Here is a 22,103-nt window from a genome sequence, read left to right on the forward strand (position 1 = left end):
CAGGTGTCCTTTAGAGTGCTGCAGTCTGTCTCAGTTAACAAGGGAGGAGGAGCTCTCATTGGTAAATAAAAAATTCCGATATTCATCAACAGCCTGTAGGGAGGAACAAAAAGTATGAAAAGCAATATGGGTAACCTACATAATAAACATGTTGCGAGCCGTTGCCACCATTATTCTTGGTACTTATGTAATGAAGGTGTAGAAAAGACAACACAATGAAGTGAGGACATTCAAAATCAGATGTTTATTCTTATGACACTTTTCCTTATCTAGTATGCTTCATTTACACAGCAGTGTTTTAAATACCAATACAGACAAGGGGAATGGCATTGAGTAAAAGGATCTGTTAAATGCAACAATAGATAACTGCAAGAATAAATATACATCAACTGTACAGCACACTTCCAGGGCTCAAAAAGTAGATATGTTGCACATAAACCCATTGCTAAAGTACATTAGTGTCAGGTGGTGACCCCCCACCTGCAGGGCCATTATAACAAGTCTTGTGTCTGGCTGGACTGGTGGGGTTTCATGGAGGCTGTGGTGGGAAAAGAAGAACTCCCTTATTCCAATTCTGTCTGCCAGCCCAGTGACTATTGCCCAGGGCAAGAGCCTATCATCAGACATGCTTGCTTCTCTAATACCACAAGCACTGAATTCTAACACACGTATATGAAAGGTGCCCAAACCAACGTCTGCTGGGGACTGCTGTAAAAATGTAATGCTGCTGGGATGCATTTGTGCTCCCCAGGTGAGTATCAGACGTTTGTTCTAGGTATAATAAAATCAGCCCAAAAAAAAGACAGATTCAAGTAGTCTTGTGATATCACAGATGCTATTGCTGGAGAGGTCAGGCTACGATTTGCTCTGTTGTATCACAGCCAGAGCTGGAGTGCATCTCAGAATATCCTGCTTCTGGACACACCACCTCCTGCTCTATTTGGTAACCATGACGTGTTTCTAGGTAATGTGTGATCAGGCATTGATGGACAATGCAGAGTTCTAGCACTAAGCATGGCACAAGCACAAGAAAGCAGCACAAGGGTTTAGGAGCAGCTGCTTCTGTCAGAGCTTTCCCAGCAGAACCCTTGTAGAGCTGTGACTGATAAGATGTGTAGCTGATACAGAGAGAAATGGCACTACAGCTAAATGGTGGCTGCAGAGCTAGCAGCATGTGACTAATGTTCTAACCATCTACACACCCTGTTTCAAGACTTGTCTTCTAGGAAATAGCAAAGCATTGTCGTTGCTGCTGAACTGATTAACCTGGAAAAAGAAAACTATGTATTTAAAAAGCTGGTAGAATTGAGTAATAAGAATTATAGCTAAAAAGAAAAAAAGAAGGATCTCTTGCAGAACCCCCACAAAAACCACCATATTCAGCAAAGCAGTGTAGTAACCTAAGGCCACCAGATTTGGTTTTTATTAGTGACTGAATTCTGATTGGCTCCCGTGGGATACTACAGTTTGCAACGCCTTACTGTATCAGCCTGTGTGTCTAGTGGCTATATGCTGCTTGGGATATACCCACAATCACATTGCTGTACACTCATCGTGCCAGGCCAGTGTAAGTAGGCCAGGTCTGACTGCATAGTTAGTATTGTCACAGCAAGTAGGAGGAGCCTGTGCTGCAAATCAGCTGATGTTTTTCCACCACACTAGATCCACCAGTTGAAAAAACTGAAGCTTGAGTTATACTGTCCTGGGCAAGACATTTCTACAAAGGTAAGATGCTTGTGTCAGTTAAGATCTAGCAGGTTAGCAAGACTTCACAGGAATGTTTTACGGTTATCACCTAGAGAAGCCAACTGCTGCTTTTGGTCGTTGTAAAGGAGCGTCCTTTCTCAATATATAGAGTATTAACAAGGTAGGGAAATTCAAGTTATTCACTTTTCCTTTCATACAGTACTGTTAAAACATTTTTATTGGTACAGCAAACAGATTCTCCATTCAGCATAGTACTGCAGACTGTGTACAAGGTATGTCTAAAAAGCATCATCATCCCTCTGCAAAGGAATTTGTGTTGACTTTAAGCCATTTGCATGATAGATGGGTGCATCAAACACAAATATTTTAATGTGTCAAAGAATGTTTTAGATTGAACAGACCAGTCTTCTTTTCTTTTGACAGCCCATAACCTTGCATTATACTGATCAGATAGGGTAATGCTACCATACAGAAGAAAGACATTTTAGTTATTAAACTCTGTGCTTATTCATTTCACAACCGGAAGGAGTAAATTAGCATTCGCCTGCAACGCACACTCTCCTGCCATCACTCTGAGCTGTGTATGGACTAAGCCCTTACTAAATACAATGCATTGTGTTACTCTAAGTGTTCAACACCTTCCTAGTCTCACTATCTTAAGGCCACAGGTTCAAGTTCTTCAATAAATTCTCACTCTGCTGGACCTATCGCAGCCTGAGAAACTTAGGTGAGGAACAAAATAGGGAAAAATACAAAAACAAATCTGTAAAGCTCATATTCCCAAATATTCCTAAATACTAAAAAGAAACAAACAGCCCCAAGTAGCCAGGATAGTACAGTGGCAATACTCAGACCCCTTCACAGCCAGCAAAATCCAGTGCTTTAGTAAAACTATTATAACTTATAAACTACTATGAAAAAATAACAGAAATAAAAAATAAGAATCTCTTTTCACAGCTCTAGATCCAGTGTGTTACATTCCTGAACTCTGGAAATAATTTATCGTTAAATTATATAACCATGTATATTCTTATTTACACATCCTATATTTTTCAGCCACGTCTGGTCCCTCCAGTCTAGGTAGAGGAGAATTGTGGGCTTTATTACTTACCGCAAATGTTAGCAGTTCCAAAGTCTCTACCGTTAGCTTTTGAGGAGAAAAATGTAGTTATCTGCTCACAATCAGTATTTTAATGTTTCTACAAACAATTCACAAACAAGGCAAAAAAACCCCACCAGAGACTTCACAAATACAAAAGGTAAATGTGCAGGTTTGGGCAGAACAAAAACCAAAACATTCGGTAGTCTTGTGTCTTCTGAGTTCTGTCCAGGGGGCGAGTGACTGCTTGTAAGCAATGTCCAGTCCTCTGTTTGTTGACGTCTTCCTTGGCCTGTTGCATTTGTGTCAACCACTGAGTGGATCTTCTCGATAGTGAATGGCGTGCCTCAATTTTTCCAGCATAATTTCAAGGGAGGAGTATTGTGGGAGCTTTATCATGAACATGCATGTCTCCACGCGGATGTACCTGGAGTCCGGGGAACCTGAAATATATAGTGCTCATGGTTCAGTAGATGTTATTGCACCACTTCTCTCCAGACAAGTAATGCAAGACAGGACAAGACACTAACTGCACAGCTCTCTCCTGAGACGTACTGCAAGACAGCACACAGTGAGATGCGCAACTATACAACTCCTTTGCCAATACACTGAAAGACACGATGTGTGCGAACTTGCAAGCAATTTAATCAACCTCTCAGACTTTTTTTTTTTTTTGCTAAAGCGTACCTGTAGAGGTTTGCATAGTAGTAAAGTAGTGACAGTGATGTATATAATATCTTAATGAAAATCTAACTGCACAAGCAGTCAATCGCCTAAAACTTAGCTTTTAATACTGTAAAATACTCTAAAAACTCCTATCCACAATATTTTACAGATGGTAGGTCGAGTCCAACAATGTGAGTCCACAAAATATAAATATTTTTTAAGAACCAAACTACTGAACATTCATATAAAGAGGTCACATTAAAGGGGCACCTGAACTGAGAATAAATCTGTAAAATACACACGTCAGGGTGTGTAGTATGGGGTACTTATACTTGAAACGGACCTCCAGTATAAAAGAGAGAGCCTGTCATGATACATGGTTGGGGGGGTGGTTACCTGGGTGTCTCTGGGTTAATCAATTACCTGATCAGCCCTAATTAATTTGGGAGAGAGCTCTGACCCCTCCCCCTGTGAAATGCAGCCATAGTAGGTTTTTTTTCAAACTTCTGCAGAGGCTCTGCATCTCCCTGCGTTACCGCGACATACCCCTAGTGGCCTAACTGGTGGTAGTCAAGCTGGGAGAGGGCTGTAATAACATAGAAGGAGGTTAATGAAGAGCTTTGTCAGACTTCAGAAACATGGGGTTAAGGTAAATAATTAAACCTGAGAACACCCCAATCTTGCATCACTAAGACAGAGCCTGGAATGAGATGATCTGTCTTTAATACTGGAGATACTTTTTAATTGTCCATCGGTTTGGTTGGGTTCCCCTCCGTTGCACCGCTCTGACCTCCATTCAGAGTAGTGTATTGCTCTGTTCACTCAAGCTCCCTGTAATATTGCGCTCCTGCCTGGATGTGTGATCAGCAGGAAGATGCATTCTGCACATATGTTCTTCAAAAATGCTGCTCAGACAGAAGGAGGGGGGTTAAAGTGAACCAGAGACGAAGCACCCTCATGTGAAATGCATTTCACCATATATATCAGTGGGAACATTAGAGAAAACATCTACCCTGCTCTCTGTTTCATTCTTCACTGTTAAGCTTGCTTCTTATCAGCCCTGATAAAATCCCCGACTGAGCATTCAGTCTTGCTTTGCTCAGGAATCATTATAGCCGAGTCATTATAGCAGAGCCAGAACGGGCTGGCTTTGGCTTGAAAAGACATCAGAAAAGACAGACTCCGCTATAATGATTCCTGACCAAAGCCAGACTGAATGCTCAGTCAAGGATTTTATCAGGGCTGTTAAGAAGAAAGCAGAACAGAAGAATGAAACAGAGAGCAGGGTAGGCGTTTTCTCTAATGTTCCCACTGATATATATGGTAACATACATGAGGGTGCTTCATCTCTGGTTCCTTTTAAGGGGGCCACACTTGATGTTAAAATGTACGAAGTTATGAAGGAGGGAACCTATGAAGGATGACCCCATGGTTTATGCTTTAGCTACATCCCTACTACGTACTCACGTTAAATAAACTAGAAAAGAAAACTGGACTATGAATTTAAAGAAAAAAGTCAAATTAACTGAAAACCATGATTGAACCTGAAAGTCGTATGACTGATTCCCTGATATGTTTCTTGCATCAGTAGATTTCCAATGAGCATTCACCTGTATAGCACTGTGCAGTGGGGGGCAGCTTCAGACCTGCATAGTTCACGACATGGTATACTGGCACAGGCAACTACATTGTTGGACCCAGTGTTCAGGACAGGAATATGAGGATTTCTATTTTTTTTTTAAATGGCACTTGCTAAGCAGTCATGCTGGTCTTTTAGCTGTATTAGTTTGAGTTACCCTTTAAGAGTTGCAAACCTAGGGCCTGAACACACGAGTGTGGAAGTCTGCTTTCAGCAAAGCACATCAGTCTCTAACACTGATGTGTTGCTGAAAAGCAGACAAACACGCTAGTTTGTTTAGGTCCTTTCTCTGAGTATGCAATTAAAGCATTAGCTTCTTAGAAGAAGATGAGCAATTCAGAAAAAAAAGTATGTGTTTCTAAAACAATGTCAACAATACACATCTCAGGTAGGGTTTGAATTAATGAATGTAAATGGGTGAGGAGCGGTGGACAGGTCTGCTCCTCTTGCTTTTGCCTTGAGTATTACAGATCATTATAAATGTACCAAAAATGAGAGGCACTGGCACAAAACTCTGGCAAGCTTTAAAATAAGTCAGCGACATGCTCTATTTTATCACCCTCCAGCCAGAATGTTTAATCTCACTCGTGTCCAGGACTTCACACAAGCTTCATCCTTCCTCTGGACACATTATCTGTCAAACTTTGCTCACCCTTAAAAAGCAGCTCTTTAAACAAGCATTCAGTATATTGTCCCCCTTTTATATCCAAATCGGCACCAGACATCAAGCAAAAGACTCCTTAATCTCATCTGGAAGATCACTAAGCATTTTACCTAATATGTCTTCTCACAACTAAGCTTGCAAGGGCAGTGTTGTCATAGAGTTTTCTTTTATCTCTGCTCTACTTATTCTATCAAGTGAACATACAGTATATATCAGTACTGTTGTATGTTATATGAGGCATCAACTACCGTATTTTTCGGACTAGAAGACACACTTTTTCTCCCCCAAAAGGGGGGGGGGGGGGAAGTGGGTGCGTCTTATAGTGCGAATGTGCAGTAAAATGTTGCCCCACCCCCCGCAAGCAAAGTGCAGACGGAGATAATCTATGAGCCGCATGCTTTAAATCTAGATGCCTGTCTCCTACTCGGTCCTTTCTTGTTTCAGTTTGCGAAGTGGCCCATGATGTGTCAGCCTCCACATCATGCTCCATAATGATGATCTCATATGCTGCAAAGATGGCCAGAAGCTGCGGAAGGCTGTCCCACTAAGCTCTGCAGCTGATCAAAGCGGATACGGTATATGCCCGGAGATCATGCCGCCAATGGGACGGACGCGGCAGAGGAGAAAGCTTCGCAGATTGGACTCGATGGTCTCCCCAGTAAGACAAGGCTCCATTATTGCGACCAATCACTGCTCTCCCTAAGCAGCAGTAACCTATCAGGCATCGGTGGGCGTTGACCGAGGACAACGCCCACCTATACCTGATAGGTCACTGCTGAACAGAGAAAGCAGTGATTGGCCGCAATAATTAAGCCTTGTCCCACCGGGGAGACCATCGGGTCCAATCTCTGCGAAGCTTTCTCCTCTGCCTCGCCCCTCGGCGGCATGGTCCCGGGGCATATACCGCATCCGCTTTGATCAGCTGCAGAGCTTAGTGGGACAGTGCGTACAACCTTCCACAGCTTCTGCCCGTCTTTGCAGCATATGAGATCATCACATTGGAGCCGTTGGAGGCCGACAGCTTACGTTCACAGGCCACACCAGAAACCGAGGAGATGGGCATCTAGAAGCGTGTGGCTCATAGGTAATCTCCGAGTGCAGGGGCGCGGCATCTGGCAGTCTTTGCAGGACATGAGAACCATCGTGCTAGAGCAGGAGATGGAGGCTGACAGCTCACATGCCGCTGGATCATGGCTCCAAACACAGATTTTGCTGTGCATTAGTCTAGCGACTGTGTGAGTAGTGGACTAGATTTTAGATTGCTGGTTTTATCCTTTGGATGTAAAAGGTTCATACTGCTTTCCTTTTGCAGGTTGTTGCATGGAGATTCTGATTGTGTCATCGTCTAGAAATCCTTGGCTGCAGAGCATAGTGGGACAGCTAGGCAAGGGGAAGGTTGGTGGCTGGGTTAGGGAGAGATGTGGGGACAGCCAGTAGCCATGATCGGGGACAGAGGAGGTCACAAGGGGGGGGGGGGAGGGGTAACAAAGGGGGGGAAAGGGGTAACAAGGGGGGGTAAAGGAGAACAGAGAATGCCACAACTGGGACAAAGGAGTTCACAACGGAGACAGGAAGTCACAAAAGGGACATGAGATCACAAGGAGAGCAAGGAGGACAGAGGAAGACACAAGGGGGACTGGGGGTCACAAGGGGGGGAAGTAGAGGTTAAGGAGAACAGATGAGGTCACAATGGGATATCACAAAAGGGGAAAAGGACACACTATGTACAAGTAAAGTCACAGGGTTGACAAAAAGTACAAGAAGGACATACTAATTGAGGGGAGAAGATCCACAAATTGCCCCTGGACCATGGACCCACCAGGTTTAGTCCCCCCCCCCCCCCCCCCCCCTGGTTTTGGTCCTCTAAACTGAGGTGCGTCTTATGGTCAGGAGCATCTTATAGTCCGAAAAATACGGTATATCTAGTTTTGTGCTTGTGTTGCTGGATGTTCCGATTGTGCTACATATACATTTAAGGCACCCACTATTGTCAGAACTGTGTTCTGTAGAGCACTATGGAATGTGATGGCACTATATAAATAAAAAATAATGGAAATATTTTCTTTCAGTGATAAATGCAGTATTTCCCACATTATTGACCTCAATTCACTAAGCTTAACTCCTGTATTTAATAACTCTTCTGAGCTGTTTTACAGTTATCACAATTATATCACCATGGTGATAACTGTAAAACAGCTCAGAAGAGTTATTAAAGACAGGAGTTAAGCTTAGTGAATTAAGGCCAATGTACTGACCGATGTTCTTTCTTGCCTATAAATTAGAGATGGGACGAATCCCAAATTTCCTCAAATTGATTCTTTTGAATCTAGCAAATCCTGTACAGAAGAACTGTGTGATCCGTTTAAGAATAGTAATTAGACTTAGATTGGTATATTCTAAGTCTAACTACTATTCTTACATGGATCACACAATTCTTACACACAGGATTTGCTACGATTTGAAAGATTTGAGGAATATTTTTTGGTGGGGATGCAAGGAAATTTAGGATTTGTCCAACCTCAACTATAAATGCTAAGTCAGAAACCTGCCCTTTGTTCATGGCCAGAGAACACCCTAGGCTATGTTCAACATCTTGTTTTTTTGCGCCCGAAAAGGTAGATTTGCAAAAAAGAATAATGTAAGACAATCTAAAAGACCTAGTTGTCTTACCTGTTGCTCCATCAGGTGGTGCTATTTTCATGGGATAAGGTGGGACATGAGCAGTGTCTGGTCCCCCGTCTTTACAAGGACACGTGAAGGGAATACGCTCTTGATTGCAAGCAAATTTGATGAACTTACAAAGTTCTTCCTGAGTAAACATCTCCAAAGCACACCAGAAAAACTCTATGTGCTGGTCTGTTTCCATCAGACCCACCTGATACATTGTATGAGCCTGCAGGAGAATAAATGCAGGTTAAAAACACTGCAGAGAAAAACACCTGACACAAATGACTGGTGGTTTCTGGTTTACCTTTAAGAACTCTAGATTGATGAAAGGCAGCCCGCAGGTCCTGAGCTCCATTTCCAGGGCAGTGAGGCTGGTGAGAAGCTGCAGAGGAATGATGGAGCCTAGGCCACCTCGCACTGCGTTCATGCAGTCTTGGTTCCGCAGCTCACGCATACGCAGGTTACGGATGCCTGCTGCATATATGTCCTTGTTCTCCCAGCTAAAGGAAACAAATGGGAGTACATTTATATACATTATGTATATACATCATAGACATTGCATTACACTCTACTCATTGTGCAGTAACACTTTTCGCACATTATTCTGCTTACCCCAGTTCACTGAATACACAAATTAAAGTAAAACCAAACAATTGGAGCAAAGTCTAGATATCGGATTATGTTACAGTTAGATTCTTGTAACTGTGTTAAGCCTTGTACACACACTAGACCGTTCTTGGCTGAGGCAGCGGTTTAGGGCCGCCTCTGCCTAAAGATCTAGAGAGTGGACAGTGGCCCCGGAACTCTCCTCTGCAAGTGATCAGCCTTGTGGGCATTATTCTCTACTCACCCCACCCACTCTATCATGTGCTGCTCTATTGGCCATTCTCCCTCCATCCTTGCCCAGTGACAGTCCTTGTATGTGTGTATGAGGCTCTACTGCACTCTTAGCCCTGAAGGCTGAGCACAGCATCATTTACAACTTCCTAAAGCCGGGGCTACGAAGGAAGTCATTATAGGGCGGTCTTTTACAATAATCAACCATTGCTGTGCAAGATCTTTCCACTGAATTGTTGAAGCTTTACCTTTTTTTGGTTCACTCCAAAAACATTCAGTTGACAACGTTCAGGTGCTCTGTATACAACAGTCTATGTGAAGAGCATTGAGGCAAATCTAAATGAAGCATTGCTTTATAGATACTTACACCACAGGGGTATGTCTGCCATTTGGACAGAGCTCCACCTCCTCTCCGGTCATGGTCAGATAGGTAAATGTACAGCTGGGTTTGTTAGGAGAATCTGGGCTCTCAGTTGGAAGATGCTGTGCAGCTATTTCAGCACAAAGAACTTCCAGCTCAGCTTCATCAGTTATCTAAACATCAAGAGGAGGAATTGGCTCGTGAACAATGTTAAATATTTGCAACTAACTGGTCCTACTGTAAATAACACCAGACATTTTGTACAGTGCTCTGAAGAACAGAAGGTTAGGCTCCATCAGCAGAAAGGCTGACCAGCCTTCTACATCATCCTGATTATTATCTTTATCCCTACATTTAGTCGGTACCTTAAAAATATACTGGTTTTCTTTCTTACTGTAACAAGAAGTTTTGAATTAGGAGGATACCATTTATTGGCTAACTTAAAAGAAAAAGAGTAGACTCAATTCCTGTAGGCTGACAATATTTAGAAGAGACAGCTTATACTCATTGATCATCAGAACGAGGTACATGGATTGCTTTGCAAATATAAATAAATGTTAAGATGCCTTCATTACATCCAAAAGGGGTCTCCAAAGGACAGACTCCCCTTGCATGTTCTGTTGTGATTAAAGGACACATCCAAGGACTTTGGAAAAAAAAATCCACTTACCTGGGGCTTCCTACAGCCCCTGCCGGCCGTTTCTGTGCCCATGCTGGAGGTCCTGGGTGCCCCTCCAGGGCAGGATTCCTACTGTGCCTGCGTGAGCGGCTCTCAGAGTCACGCTGACATCATCTGGACTGTACAGCACAGGAGCAGAACTACTGCACCTGCCCTGTACAGTCCAAAATGACATCAGCGCGACCAGTGAACCACACACTGGGGCGCAGAGGAAGCAGATGCAGAAGGCCGACCTAGCGAGGTCGGCTTCTCCACCGGAGGGGCCCGGGAGCCACCGGAGCTGCGGCGAGGGCACAGGACCGATGCAAGGGACTGGAAGAAGCCCCAGGTAAGTGGATTTTTATTTTACATTTCCTCGGACCACTCCTTTAAGGCATCTTGATGACATTTATATTTGCAAAACAAATTATGTACCTGATGTTCAATGTATATAAGCTGTCTTTCTAACATCTTGCCAGCTTACAGGAATTGAGTCTGCAGAAGGCTGATTAGCTAAAAGCTTACTCTTTTTCTTCTAAGTTAGCCAATAAATGGTAACATCCTGATTCAATGACTGATGGCTAACACAGTACTCTACTGCTACTACTTCTGTAAAAAGCCATAGTAAGTTACAAGCCATATTTTTCCTACAAAAAAAAAATCTCCCAACATTTCTCCTTGGAAATCTAAACAGGTAAACACAACAAAACTGGTTTACGATAAGAGCGCATTTACAAAGCAGAAATAATTGCTCTACCATCTACTAAATTGTTCAGTGGCAAATGCACCATAGTTTCTTTAGCGACTATCCTCAGATTGGTCACATCATCACAACCTACAGTTTAAAACAGATTTTACCACATGGGTCTCTGTTGAACAGTCATGAATTACGCTGAATATATCAAAACACACGATCGTCACTTGTCCTTCTTCCCTAAACCTTTATCCCATTTTCCCATTCCCATTTTACTGCAATGCCATTTCAGGTTCCTTTTGTGACAAACAAAACCAGGGAAACAAGGCTTACATTTTCAAACTTCTTGATGTAGTTGTGTGTCAGAACATCAGCCTCATACAGATCTACTTCAGGATCCAGCGGTTCTCCTACAAGCATCTTCCAAAAGCAAGGGAGTAAATCCAGAGGAAGGGGCACGTCTGCTCGGATGGCTATACCCAGCAACTGACCAAAGAAATGAAGCAGCTGTTCCTCTGCATAGGTTATAGGGCTCGGAGTAAGAAGATACTTGCCCTGTAGAGAACACACAAATGTTACATGATGAAGCATCTAGAGACAAGCTGTAGCAAGTAAAGGACCGTACCCCGTACAACAATTTTCTCAATGACATTTGGCAATGTGTGATGATAACAACCACCATGGTGGATCGGATCTTTAAGATCCCCAACAACTCTGCGCAGAGTACCACGATTGCTTGACTTTCCGTTCGCACCAGCCGTGTGCCATCACATGTAGTGACGCAGGAAGATGGATCGGGGAACGCTCGTCTACAGGGGATGTCGCCGAGATCCATCTTCCTGCATCATCAGGCGAGTATTCAGCTTAAGTCTGGTAGACATGTGAGGGGAGTGACATCTGAAGACACAATAGCTGCAGACAGCGACTACAGCTGACAAACATCAGAACATACACACTGAAATCTTATATGCAAGCACGTACTGAAGTGTGACACAATTATTTGCCTCCTTCCTAATGTCTCACAGTACATAAAGTTTATCTATCCTCTTCCTGCTCACTTGTCTTTGTTGGCACGTAAGCAGGATGTAAACAGAGATATATATTTCATCAAAGCAATGCCAAGAACTGATCTCCTGTTACCAGGAACATTTCATTACTTTTTCACATGGGTTATAGTAAACTTTCATGTACTAAATGAAAAGACCATTCAAAAACTGTGTATTGTGTTTACTCAAATGAGCTTTGAATAAAGAATGAATTTTCAAAACTAGAGGTAATCAGGATGAAGACAAAATATTTCACATCTCTGTATACGAAGCATGGTGTTTAAATTGTTACCAATAAGTTGGAACTATATAAATATTGTACATAAAAATAAATACTGGCTGCTAAGAAAGAAGAAGGGGGGGGGGGGGGATGGAGTGCGTTTCAGGAAAGCAATGGTGATTGGCATTTTGACTTTTGATAATCCTGGCCAAAGTGAACGATGCTTTCAAACCTCAATGAGTACTACAGAAGTCATCCACCACAACTTAACGTCATAGGCATGAACAAGAGGCCTCCATGCTCTAGAACCAGCTCCAGAGGAATCTTATTACACATTCTCTATAGGCAGACTTAGAATGATTTCTTATAACATGTGGAATAAAGTGTACCCTTAGTACAGAATAACTAGCAGGTTAAAAACTATACACAGCATTGATACAACAAGCAGTTTGGGGTTTAAAGGTTATTACAAATTATTGCATTATTCCAGTCTATTGTCTGCTATGAATTTGAAGACTTGTCAAATCAGAGCAGACTATCTTTAAACCGTGGCAACAGTCCATCGGACTGCTCACACCCAACTCGGGCACTACGTTACATGAAGACACTGAGTACCACTTCCTCTCAGACGCTCATTTAAATTTACTACTTCTCTTATGTCTACAACAGAGGGTGCACCAACACTGGCTGAATTCCAGTAAGAAATTAAACAAGAAATGTACAATTCTGTGTGCTTGACACCAGTCTGCCAGAGTTTTAGCACACGCATTGTGATACCTTATTCTTGTTGACTGCAGAGCTGGGACAAAGCAGCAGAAGGGATAGGGACGAGCTCTGGAGTTCTTTACACACTTGCCACAGAAAATGGCGGAAGGAGCCACCTGAAAAACAAGATGTAACATTACAAATTACTGATTATTTCCATTTAGTTAACAGGCTGATGCAGCAATTACACAGAGACGCACCTAGAATATTACGATGCAGCAATAAGCATAAGCCTAACCTGTCAATAAACTTACTAGTAAACAATTAGTTCCCTGCCTTATATATGAAAAATTATATTTTCTTTTGATAGAAAAATCTAAGGTGGCCAGCCAGGGCCACGTCTCCTGAGAATCTAGCATGTGTACAGCAGACCCAATGTGTCGCCAAGAGATCTTAACTGTCAAAAACGTCTTGGCTGAGTGCACAGCACAGTCTCCCCTCCGCCCCTTCCGCTGGAAACTGCTCTGCACCCCCCCGCCCACCCCGATAGCATGTGTCATAACAGAATGTGTCGCTAGCCTGTGGCCCCCATACAAAGATGCATATCTGCTCCAGCATTGGGCTCTCGTCTCTCCTCTTGAATACAGATGCCTGATGTTCTACATTCTTCTGTAAGGTTCCCGATGCATGTCACATCACATACATCAGGAGTCTTACAGAGAAATGCTGCTGCACACTGAATGTTTGTGGTGAAGAGCAGATGACCCAGCACTGGAGTATCGGAGAAGAGGTGTAATTTACAGGACACATTGCTATTGGGTGAGGGAAGATAAATTGGTCACCTTTGCTGTGGGAAGGGGGGGGGGGTATGTTCAGGTGGTAACCATAGGAGGAGGGCAGATTTCTTAGGTGGGGGCATTGTGGTTAGTAGTTATGCCCCTGGTCACTGGGAAACCTTTCATAACAACCCTGCTTGACTCACTTGTTCCATGCACTTCTTCCCCAGTGAAGCGTATATTGAAGGCATACGTTGGATCCCCACCACTTGCCAGTTTCACACATAGCTGGGAGGAAGGTACACATGCCAGCTGCCGCGCTGCCTGGCAGAAGTAGGCGTTCTCAGAAGTCCTAATTTCACCTAGATGGAACAAACACAAGAGGAACCAAATCACAAAAGGAGCAAATCATGCACATGAAATATTAGTTATGGATGTTAAGTTACTGATGATGGATTAGGAAATACCATATGTGACAGGTTTGCTAATGAAACCATTTGGAATATTAAAAAATAGCACCAACTGAGCAGCTACATATTTTAAGCTAATAGCAAACAAGGTTATTTGAGTTTCAATCCAACAGACCAGACCATCTTTTGTTCAACAAACATACATATATCCAGGCACATCGCCTCTGGTTAGGACATTAAATAAATTATTAGGGAAAGGGAGGTGCTGAAGGGGGTGTGGCTGGAAAATAGCAAAAATCTATTACCCCTTCGCACACTCACATGCAAATGTTCAAACAATTGCATTCACAGATTCACTCATCCAGGCACAACTGTTATCCCTACAGCTAAATTAAAAGCCAGGGTTTTAGTTCACAGAAGAATGCATTCTTATGCTTAAAGGGACTCCGAGCAGTGCAGAAACTATGGAAAGATGCACATCATTTTAAAGCTCTCTTTCTCCTCTTTCCAACGATATATAAACCGCCACCCTACGCCTTTTAGTTTTCGCTATTTTCGCGATTGAAATTGCCGCGGCCGCGATTTCGATCGCAAAAATAGAGAAAACTAAAAGGCGTAGGGCAACGATTTAGGTGTCGTCAGAAAGAGGAGAAAGAGAGCTTTAAAATGATATCCATCAAGCCATAGTTATATTGTATTACACAGGGCGACTTTTTGTCAAAGTCAGCAGCTGCATTCAGCAAAATGGAGCTGCTGACACTGGGGAAAGTATCGTCCTGTGTAATACATTATAACTATGTCTTGATGGATATCATTTTAAAGCTCTCTTTCTCCTCTTTCTGACGACACCTAAATCGTTGCCCTACGCCTTTTAGTTTTCTCTATTTTCGCGATCGAAATCGCGGCCGCGGCAATTTCAATCGCGAAAATAGCGAAAACTAAAAGACGTAGGGTGGCGGTTTATATATCATTGGAAAGAGGAGAAAGAGAGCTTTAAAATGATATACATCTTTCCATAGTTTCTGCACTGCTCGGAGTCCCTTTAATCACCTATACTGCGCAGAAGTACCCAGGTAAACATAGGTGTCCTAACGCTGGCCCTGTAACATGCATAGTGCAGACATGCAAACACATTCATTGCATCAAACCTATCAATGGATTAGGAGCACACATCCTAACTTCCTCTCCTGGGAAAGACAGTGCATCTTACCAATCGCACAAGGGAGCTAATGTTATGTGTCCATGTGCACCATGCGCATACACCAGCATAAGCTGTCTGCATGCTGACAAACATACAGGGGAAGGGGGGAGTGCACCGAATTGGACCCTAGCCACAGGGGTCAATGATAAGAATAAACATACATATATCCAGGCACATCGCCTCTGGTTAGGACATTAAATAAATTATTAGGGAAAGGGATGTGCTGAAGGGGGTGTGGCTGGAAAACAGCAAAAATCTATTACCCCTTCGCACACTCACATGCAAATGTTCAAACAATTGCATTCACAGATTCACTCATCCAGGCACAACTGTTATCCCTACAGCTAAATTGCTAAATTGATGCAATAAATGTGTTTGCATGTCTGCACTATGCATGTTACAGGGCCAGAGTTAGGACACCTATGTTTACCTGGGTACTTCTGCGCAGTATAGGTGATTAAGCATAAGAATGCATTCTTCTGTGAACTAAAACCCTGGCTTTTAATTTAGCTGTAGGGATAACAGTTGTGCCTGGATGAGTGAATCTGTGAATGCAATTGTTTGAACATTTGCATGTGAGTGTGCGAAGGGGTAATAGATTTTTGCTGTTTTCCAGCCACACCCCCTTCAGCACCTCCCTTTCCCTAATAATTTATTTAATGTCCTAACCAGAGGCGATGTGCCTGGATATATGTATGTTTATTCTTATCATTGACCCCTGTGGCTAGGGTCCAATTCGGTGCACTCCCCCCTTCCCCTGTATGTTTGTCAGCATGCAGACAGCTTATGCTGGTGTATGCGCATGGTGCACATGGACACATAACATTAGCTCCCTTGTGCGATTGGTAAGATGCACTGTCTTTCCCAGGAGAGGAAGTTAGGATGTGTGCTCCTAATCCATTGATAGGTTTGATGCAATGAATGTGTTTGCATGTCTGCACTATGCATGTTACAGGGCCAGAGTTAGGACACCTATGTTTACCTGGGTACTTCTGCGCAGTATAGGTGATTAAGCATAAGAATGCATTCTTCTGTGAACTAAAACCCTTTTTAATTTAGCTGTAGGGATAACAGTTGTGCCTGGATGAGTGAATCTGTGAATGCAATTGTTTGAACATTTGCATGTGAGTGTGCGAAGGGGTAATAGATTTTTGCATCTTTTGTTCAAGTCTCATGCATAGCCATTGTTGAAAGCTAGGCGGAGCCACATCTTATTTTAGTTCTGTGTAGGGGGCAAAGTGTTTGTTTCATTACTTTTCTCATCCAAGAGGGAAGCAGTAGCCAGGGTGTAAAAATAAATAAATAAATAAAAGAGCTCGACCTATCCTAGCTATGTACAAACGATAAAGTATACTTAAATGTGCTACACTTATGTGGAGGACAGCACTCACCTTGCAGCTTTAGGTCCCCAGTCTGAAACTGCGCTACAACCCTATCCACATGGAGTTTGTATGATCACCCCATTTTTGCAGGCGCCATCTCTGGGCACTCTGATTTCATCCCATATCCCCAAAACATAGATAAGTTAACTGGCTTCCCTCAAAACGGGGGATTAGAGGTTAAGCCACTCTGAAGAGGAGTTATGTGACATAACTATGGACTCTTTAAAGTGCAGTGGAAAAAAATCAGCTCTATGTAAATAGTAACAATAACAATAATAATATGGAACAAAAGCATTAACTATAATATGGATAAAGCCATGTATCCCTTTTTAGAGCTCACATCTCATTAGGATTTGGAATTGTACATGCAGAGTTCAAAAATAAATTATGAAATAGGAAAATCTTCCAAACTATTTTAAAATTACTGTATTTTTTGGACTATAAAACTCACTTTTTCTCCCTCAAAAATTGTGTTTTATAGTCCAAATATGAACCTGCCAATATGAACCTCCAACCCGCCGAAATGTCGGGGACTCCTTGTACTGCGCCCATGCAGAGGAGGACACAGGGGGACAAACAGAGGACACAAAGGGGCATAGAGGACGAAACAAGGAGGACAGAGACGGACACTGGGAGGTCTACAAACATCCTATGTTCCTTATCACAACTGCAGCACTTGAGCAATTCCTCAATCTGTCAGACTGTTCTGGTTCACAGGCAGGGGGAGAGGTTAAACCTCCCCAACTTAAAAACAGACACAAACCTTACATAGGATCCAAGTGTCTCTGATAACGCTAGTTCTGCAATCTTATGCATCCAACTTCACCAAATCCCCTGTATGTGTAGGTTTGAACTGGTCTCCCCTGCCCATGTTAATACCCCCAAACTGAATTTATTAAAGCAATTAGCCAGTTTCCATATTGGTTTATAAATCTTTGACTGACCTCCCACAATTTCCAGTGGATCCAGACTGATCTCTGGAGCTGCATGGTCAGCGGTCCTCTGAACGGTGGCATTCAAAACACGGTTCATCACTGTCACTTTGGTATCATAGAAGATCAGTCCTACATTAAAAAGAAACAAAGGAAGAGCAAATTAAGTCCATGCCATGTATGTAATTCCACTAATATGATACCTGAATTATACTTAGTTCTTGAAGATACCCAAGAGAAGATATTTTGCGCAAAGCATACAGCCATTCATAGTACAGTGTCAGGCAGGGCTGGTTCTAAGAACAATGGGGCCCCCAGGCAAAATTAACCCCGGGGCCCCCCTGTAGACACCCCCCCCCCCAATCAAAAATCGTCAGTAGAGACCCTTTGTTGCAGCCAAATTTTCACCCAAGGATCCTGAGGCAGGTGATGACACCATCTGACTGAAGACTCTGCAGGGACATCGGGGAACAACAGTTAAGTTGGAGGGAGACACCTTGGGGGCCCCTACAAGCTCTGGGGCCCTAGGGCAATTGCCCCCTTTGCCTCTATGGTAGCGCCGGCCCTGGTGAATATCTGAAAGCTACCTGACGTCAAAATGCACTTTATTAATTTTCATCGGAAACATTGACTGTTAATAGTGAAATAATATCTGTGATTTTGTGGCGAAAACGCATTGATTTCACTCAGTTATTTTCTTCCATGTGGAAATAGAGGGTCATAGTGAATTCCGCAACTTCCATTAACATCTGCAATGTGTGAAACCTGCGCATATTACATAAATTTGGGCATCCATAGGCTCCATCCCATCTCCGCTTCAAAATTATACTGAAAAGCAAATGGTTCACACCCTTTATGCCGGGCTACAGCTAGGATAGTAACAGAGCCTGGCCAGTGAATGCATGTGGTGTGGTTGACCTGCATGGGACCGGTCCAATTTAGCCAAGGCTTCACAGTGTGTGGCCCCCCCGATTCCTGTTTTTATGGGTTGGGTCATGATTCTCCACAGTTCTGCAGCTTTTTGCTGTACTTGTGGTGTAAGTAGGAGCTGTGCCCCAATACATATTTTCTGAATTCATATTTATACTGTTGAATCAAAAATACTTCGGGTTCTTTCAAACTGCATCAGTTGCGTTGTAGAATAATTTTGCATATCTTCTCACTGCCCGTACAATCCTATTGGGCTGTTCACATCTCTGTGTTGTTGCAGCCTCACTGCATGCAGGCCTTGTATTTTATGTCCATGTCCAGTTTGCATTGCAGTTCACACTCATAACTAGTGCTTTATGAAATGTGCAAAGTGTAAATATATCCAGCCTTAAGATCTAATGTATAGAAGTACATTTTCATATAAAACAAATGAACCCCAAGAAAGTCCCTTTCTTTTCCTCTATTGCTCTGTGAGGAAAAAATATTTTGACCGAGAACAAAAAAAGCTGAAATGATGTGCATCAAAACTGGACAGTCAAGCCCCAAAACTATTTTATGATCAAGATTAAAAAATGACATCCTTGATTTATTACAGAAAGTCCTAGCTCTGTTCACATGCAAATAACTTCAGTAGCACAACCACCAATTTACCAATTCCAGCAACCCCTTATATGTTCTGCTATGAACCATGGGAAAGTTGCAAAATTTGCAGCCTAGTCAGTAAAATATCCAATCCATGATAGTTGGATTACTTTCGTTCTCTAGACTTAGTAAGCCAACCCCATAATATATATCTGCTGGTTCAGTGGAGAATGCAGACATGACATCAGTTGTAATTTGTGTTCACGGACCCCAATGTGAAGCAATACAATATATGTGCAATGTGTGTATTAGCACGAAAGGCTTGCACACCTTTTGCTTGTTGTAGTAAAGAAGCTATGCTGTGCATATACATTTCTGTTTGTCGTAACTCCACAAGTGGCAGGAAGAAGGTTTCCAATGTCGTGTTCAAAGACTGCAAGAGAGCAAAACGGAGTCGCAGGCTTTCTATGGGAACATCTGAAGAAAACAAGAAAGTAGCACATTGTTAAACAGCAATACAGTTCACTTCTCATGTACATTTTATTGAAGCAACAGGCATTTTAGTGTCCACTCTAATCAAGAAACCCAAGCACTAATGAAGCTATCAATATGGAAACAGGCATGTAACAGTTACATTTTAAAAGAATTGAAAAAATAGAAGTGGGCAAGCACTATCAACCAAACCATAGAATATGGAACGTAAAGGAGTGTGCAGAAAGGAACAATATCACAGTAATCACAAAGTACACCCAGAAAGTTCCCTGAGAAACCGCACCACTCCACATTTTAAAAGTCACTACTTACTCAGCAGACAAGACACCCTGGGATCAGCAGCATCTGAAGTATCCAAATAGACCTCATGAGGGTGCAGGCGAGCAGGGGTGATGGCCAGGTGACGGCAAAGTCGATTGATATACTGAACTAAAGCTACATCCATTTCAAGGGTCCATTTCCTGCTAGATTTCTGGGCATGGCGTGTGTCAGTACAGGAACATCTGAAGATAAAAATAATACCACATGACTCCTGCTAATACCAAAGAACTGATTTTGAATACTGGAAACAGAAGTGCGTAGAACAGTAGTAAGTATGCATATGCAGATATTTAATCCAGTGAATTTCTCAAGTGTTCCAGCAGAAGTGGATTACGTAAAAGTTGTAAAAATACTAGATCCAGTACAGATTATTATTAAACTTTATTTATAAAACACTAACATATTACACAGAGTTGGATTGCCGATAATATATTCCCACTGGGAATGTTTGGAGATGCCTCAGGAACATTCATTAGTTCCTAGGTGTTCTCATCCATGCTTTCAGATGAGAAGTTACTTGGACAGTACATCCAGTTTCTCAGCAAGCTTCCCATAATATACAGTAGCTTAACTTCCTCACCAACAGTGTACGAATGTTATGGCCACCTACATTTCAGGTAGGACTTTACAGGGTTATGAGTGCAGTTAAGAGGAGTGTAGATCTAGCCATGGAAACAGAGCTTATATTGATATTCTGGCCTAACAAACAACACACTTGTCTGAACTGAACAAAGAAGACCAGCAATAGGGGGCGCCACCTCATCCTACTCCTCACTCCATTGGTGCTGATATACTCCCAGGCAAGACAACAGAGAGCAAAAAAAACATGAAATGCAAAAGCAGTGCAAACCCTGTATCCCTTTAGATGTGCACATCTATAGACTGATATAGAGAGAAGGCCCACTAGTGGCAATGCAAGCAGATAAAGGGACACTGGTGATGTCTTCTACTGTTGTAAGCTGTCACAAGCAGCTCTTGCAAAGGAATGCTTAGGTTTTAGGCAGACCACCTGAAGAATCAGAACAACTTTGGCCAGAAGTGGGAGAATATCACCATAGCAGAACACAACTTGCTGCAGACACCTACTTCACAGCTGGTTAGACTTATACTTTTCACCCAGGGACGGATCTGTGTGTGTGGGGGGGGGGGGGGGGGGGCTAGGGCGGCAAGCAGGTATCTTGCCCCAGGCGCAGTTTGTTTAATTCTTAAAAAGGTGGCAAAATGAATGGCAGTTTAGACGCCAAAACCTGACCTTGCCCCAGGCGCAACTTGGTCTTGATCCGTCCCTGTTTTCACCGGCCAGGTTTTAAGTGAATTAAAGCCATGTTTTTGATAAATTACCAAGCTTTTACAGCATGTGTGAAAATAGTGTGTGAATTAGGGGTAAAAAAGAAAATGTAGGCTGATTTGACTCATCCCAGACCTCAAAGAGTCAACAAAGTTAATATTGGTATATCCTATTTGTAGACCTGATCCAAATGTTCATACCGTTCAAAGTGAAGGTCATAGCCACAGGCTAGGATAGCTCTCCAGATGCTTCGAATGTCCTGTTTAGCTTTGTCAACCACAAATTTGTGGAAGGCTTCTAGGGTCAGATACTTTTCTTCTGCAACTGAAAGTGTGGAGGAACAAATGTTATACCAAGCTAAGCACCAATCACAAAGTATACGTATTCATAATAAGAACCTACTTTCTTGCTTCTTAGTGGGAGACTTGTCATTGTCCTTTTCATCTGGGCGACTCTTGTCTGGAGACTTTGGTTTCACAGTTGGCTTCTTTTCACTGAGAGCAGTTCTAGGTATGTGACATTTACACACATTATACTACGATCAACACAGAAATCCGTGCTGAAAAATAACTAATGCCATGTACACATGATACAATTTTCTGACAGATTTTCTGTCAGATCTATTATTTCCAACAGGTCCAACCTGATTTACGAACGAATTTGCGATCAATTTTCCATAGAAAGGCACGGAAAATCGATTGGAAATCAGATCGGACCTGTTGGAAATAATCTATCTGACAGAAAATTGCATCGTGTGTACCAAGCATTACACATAGCTTTCATTTGCATCAAATTGCCAGCTGCCGTAAATGGGCACTTGTTATAT

The 22,103-nt window shown here is 42.6% G+C and overlaps 1 protein-coding gene across 2 annotated transcripts in view; it reads right to left on the reverse strand.

Moving 5' to 3' along the window:
* Positions 1-221: 221 nt before the first annotated feature.
* HECTD4 (HECT domain E3 ubiquitin protein ligase 4) overlaps positions 222-22,103 on the reverse strand; it is a 218,182-nt gene continuing 196,300 nt past the window's right edge. For both annotated transcript variants that reach the window (XM_068245864.1, XM_068245855.1), the window contains exons 65-76: positions 21,680-21,783; positions 21,478-21,601; positions 19,981-20,171; positions 19,507-19,653; positions 17,677-17,796; positions 13,946-14,101; positions 13,036-13,139; positions 11,326-11,547; positions 9,647-9,813; positions 8,747-8,942; positions 8,446-8,668; positions 222-3,249 (exon numbers count right to left, since the gene is read on the reverse strand). In XM_068245864.1, the coding sequence (XP_068101965.1) occupies positions 3,113-3,249; positions 8,446-8,668; positions 8,747-8,942; positions 9,647-9,813; positions 11,326-11,547; positions 13,036-13,139; positions 13,946-14,101; positions 17,677-17,796; positions 19,507-19,653; positions 19,981-20,171; positions 21,478-21,601; positions 21,680-21,783 (1,891 nt within the window). In that variant the 3' untranslated portion in view covers positions 222-3,112. The remainder of the gene's footprint in view (positions 3,250-8,445; positions 8,669-8,746; positions 8,943-9,646; positions 9,814-11,325; positions 11,548-13,035; positions 13,140-13,945; positions 14,102-17,676; positions 17,797-19,506; positions 19,654-19,980; positions 20,172-21,477; positions 21,602-21,679; positions 21,784-22,103) is intronic.

The sequence above is a fragment of the Hyperolius riggenbachi genome, chromosome 1, assembly GCF_040937935.1.
Source record: "Hyperolius riggenbachi isolate aHypRig1 chromosome 1, aHypRig1.pri, whole genome shotgun sequence".
Taxonomy (NCBI): Eukaryota; Metazoa; Chordata; class Amphibia; order Anura; family Hyperoliidae; genus Hyperolius; species Hyperolius riggenbachi.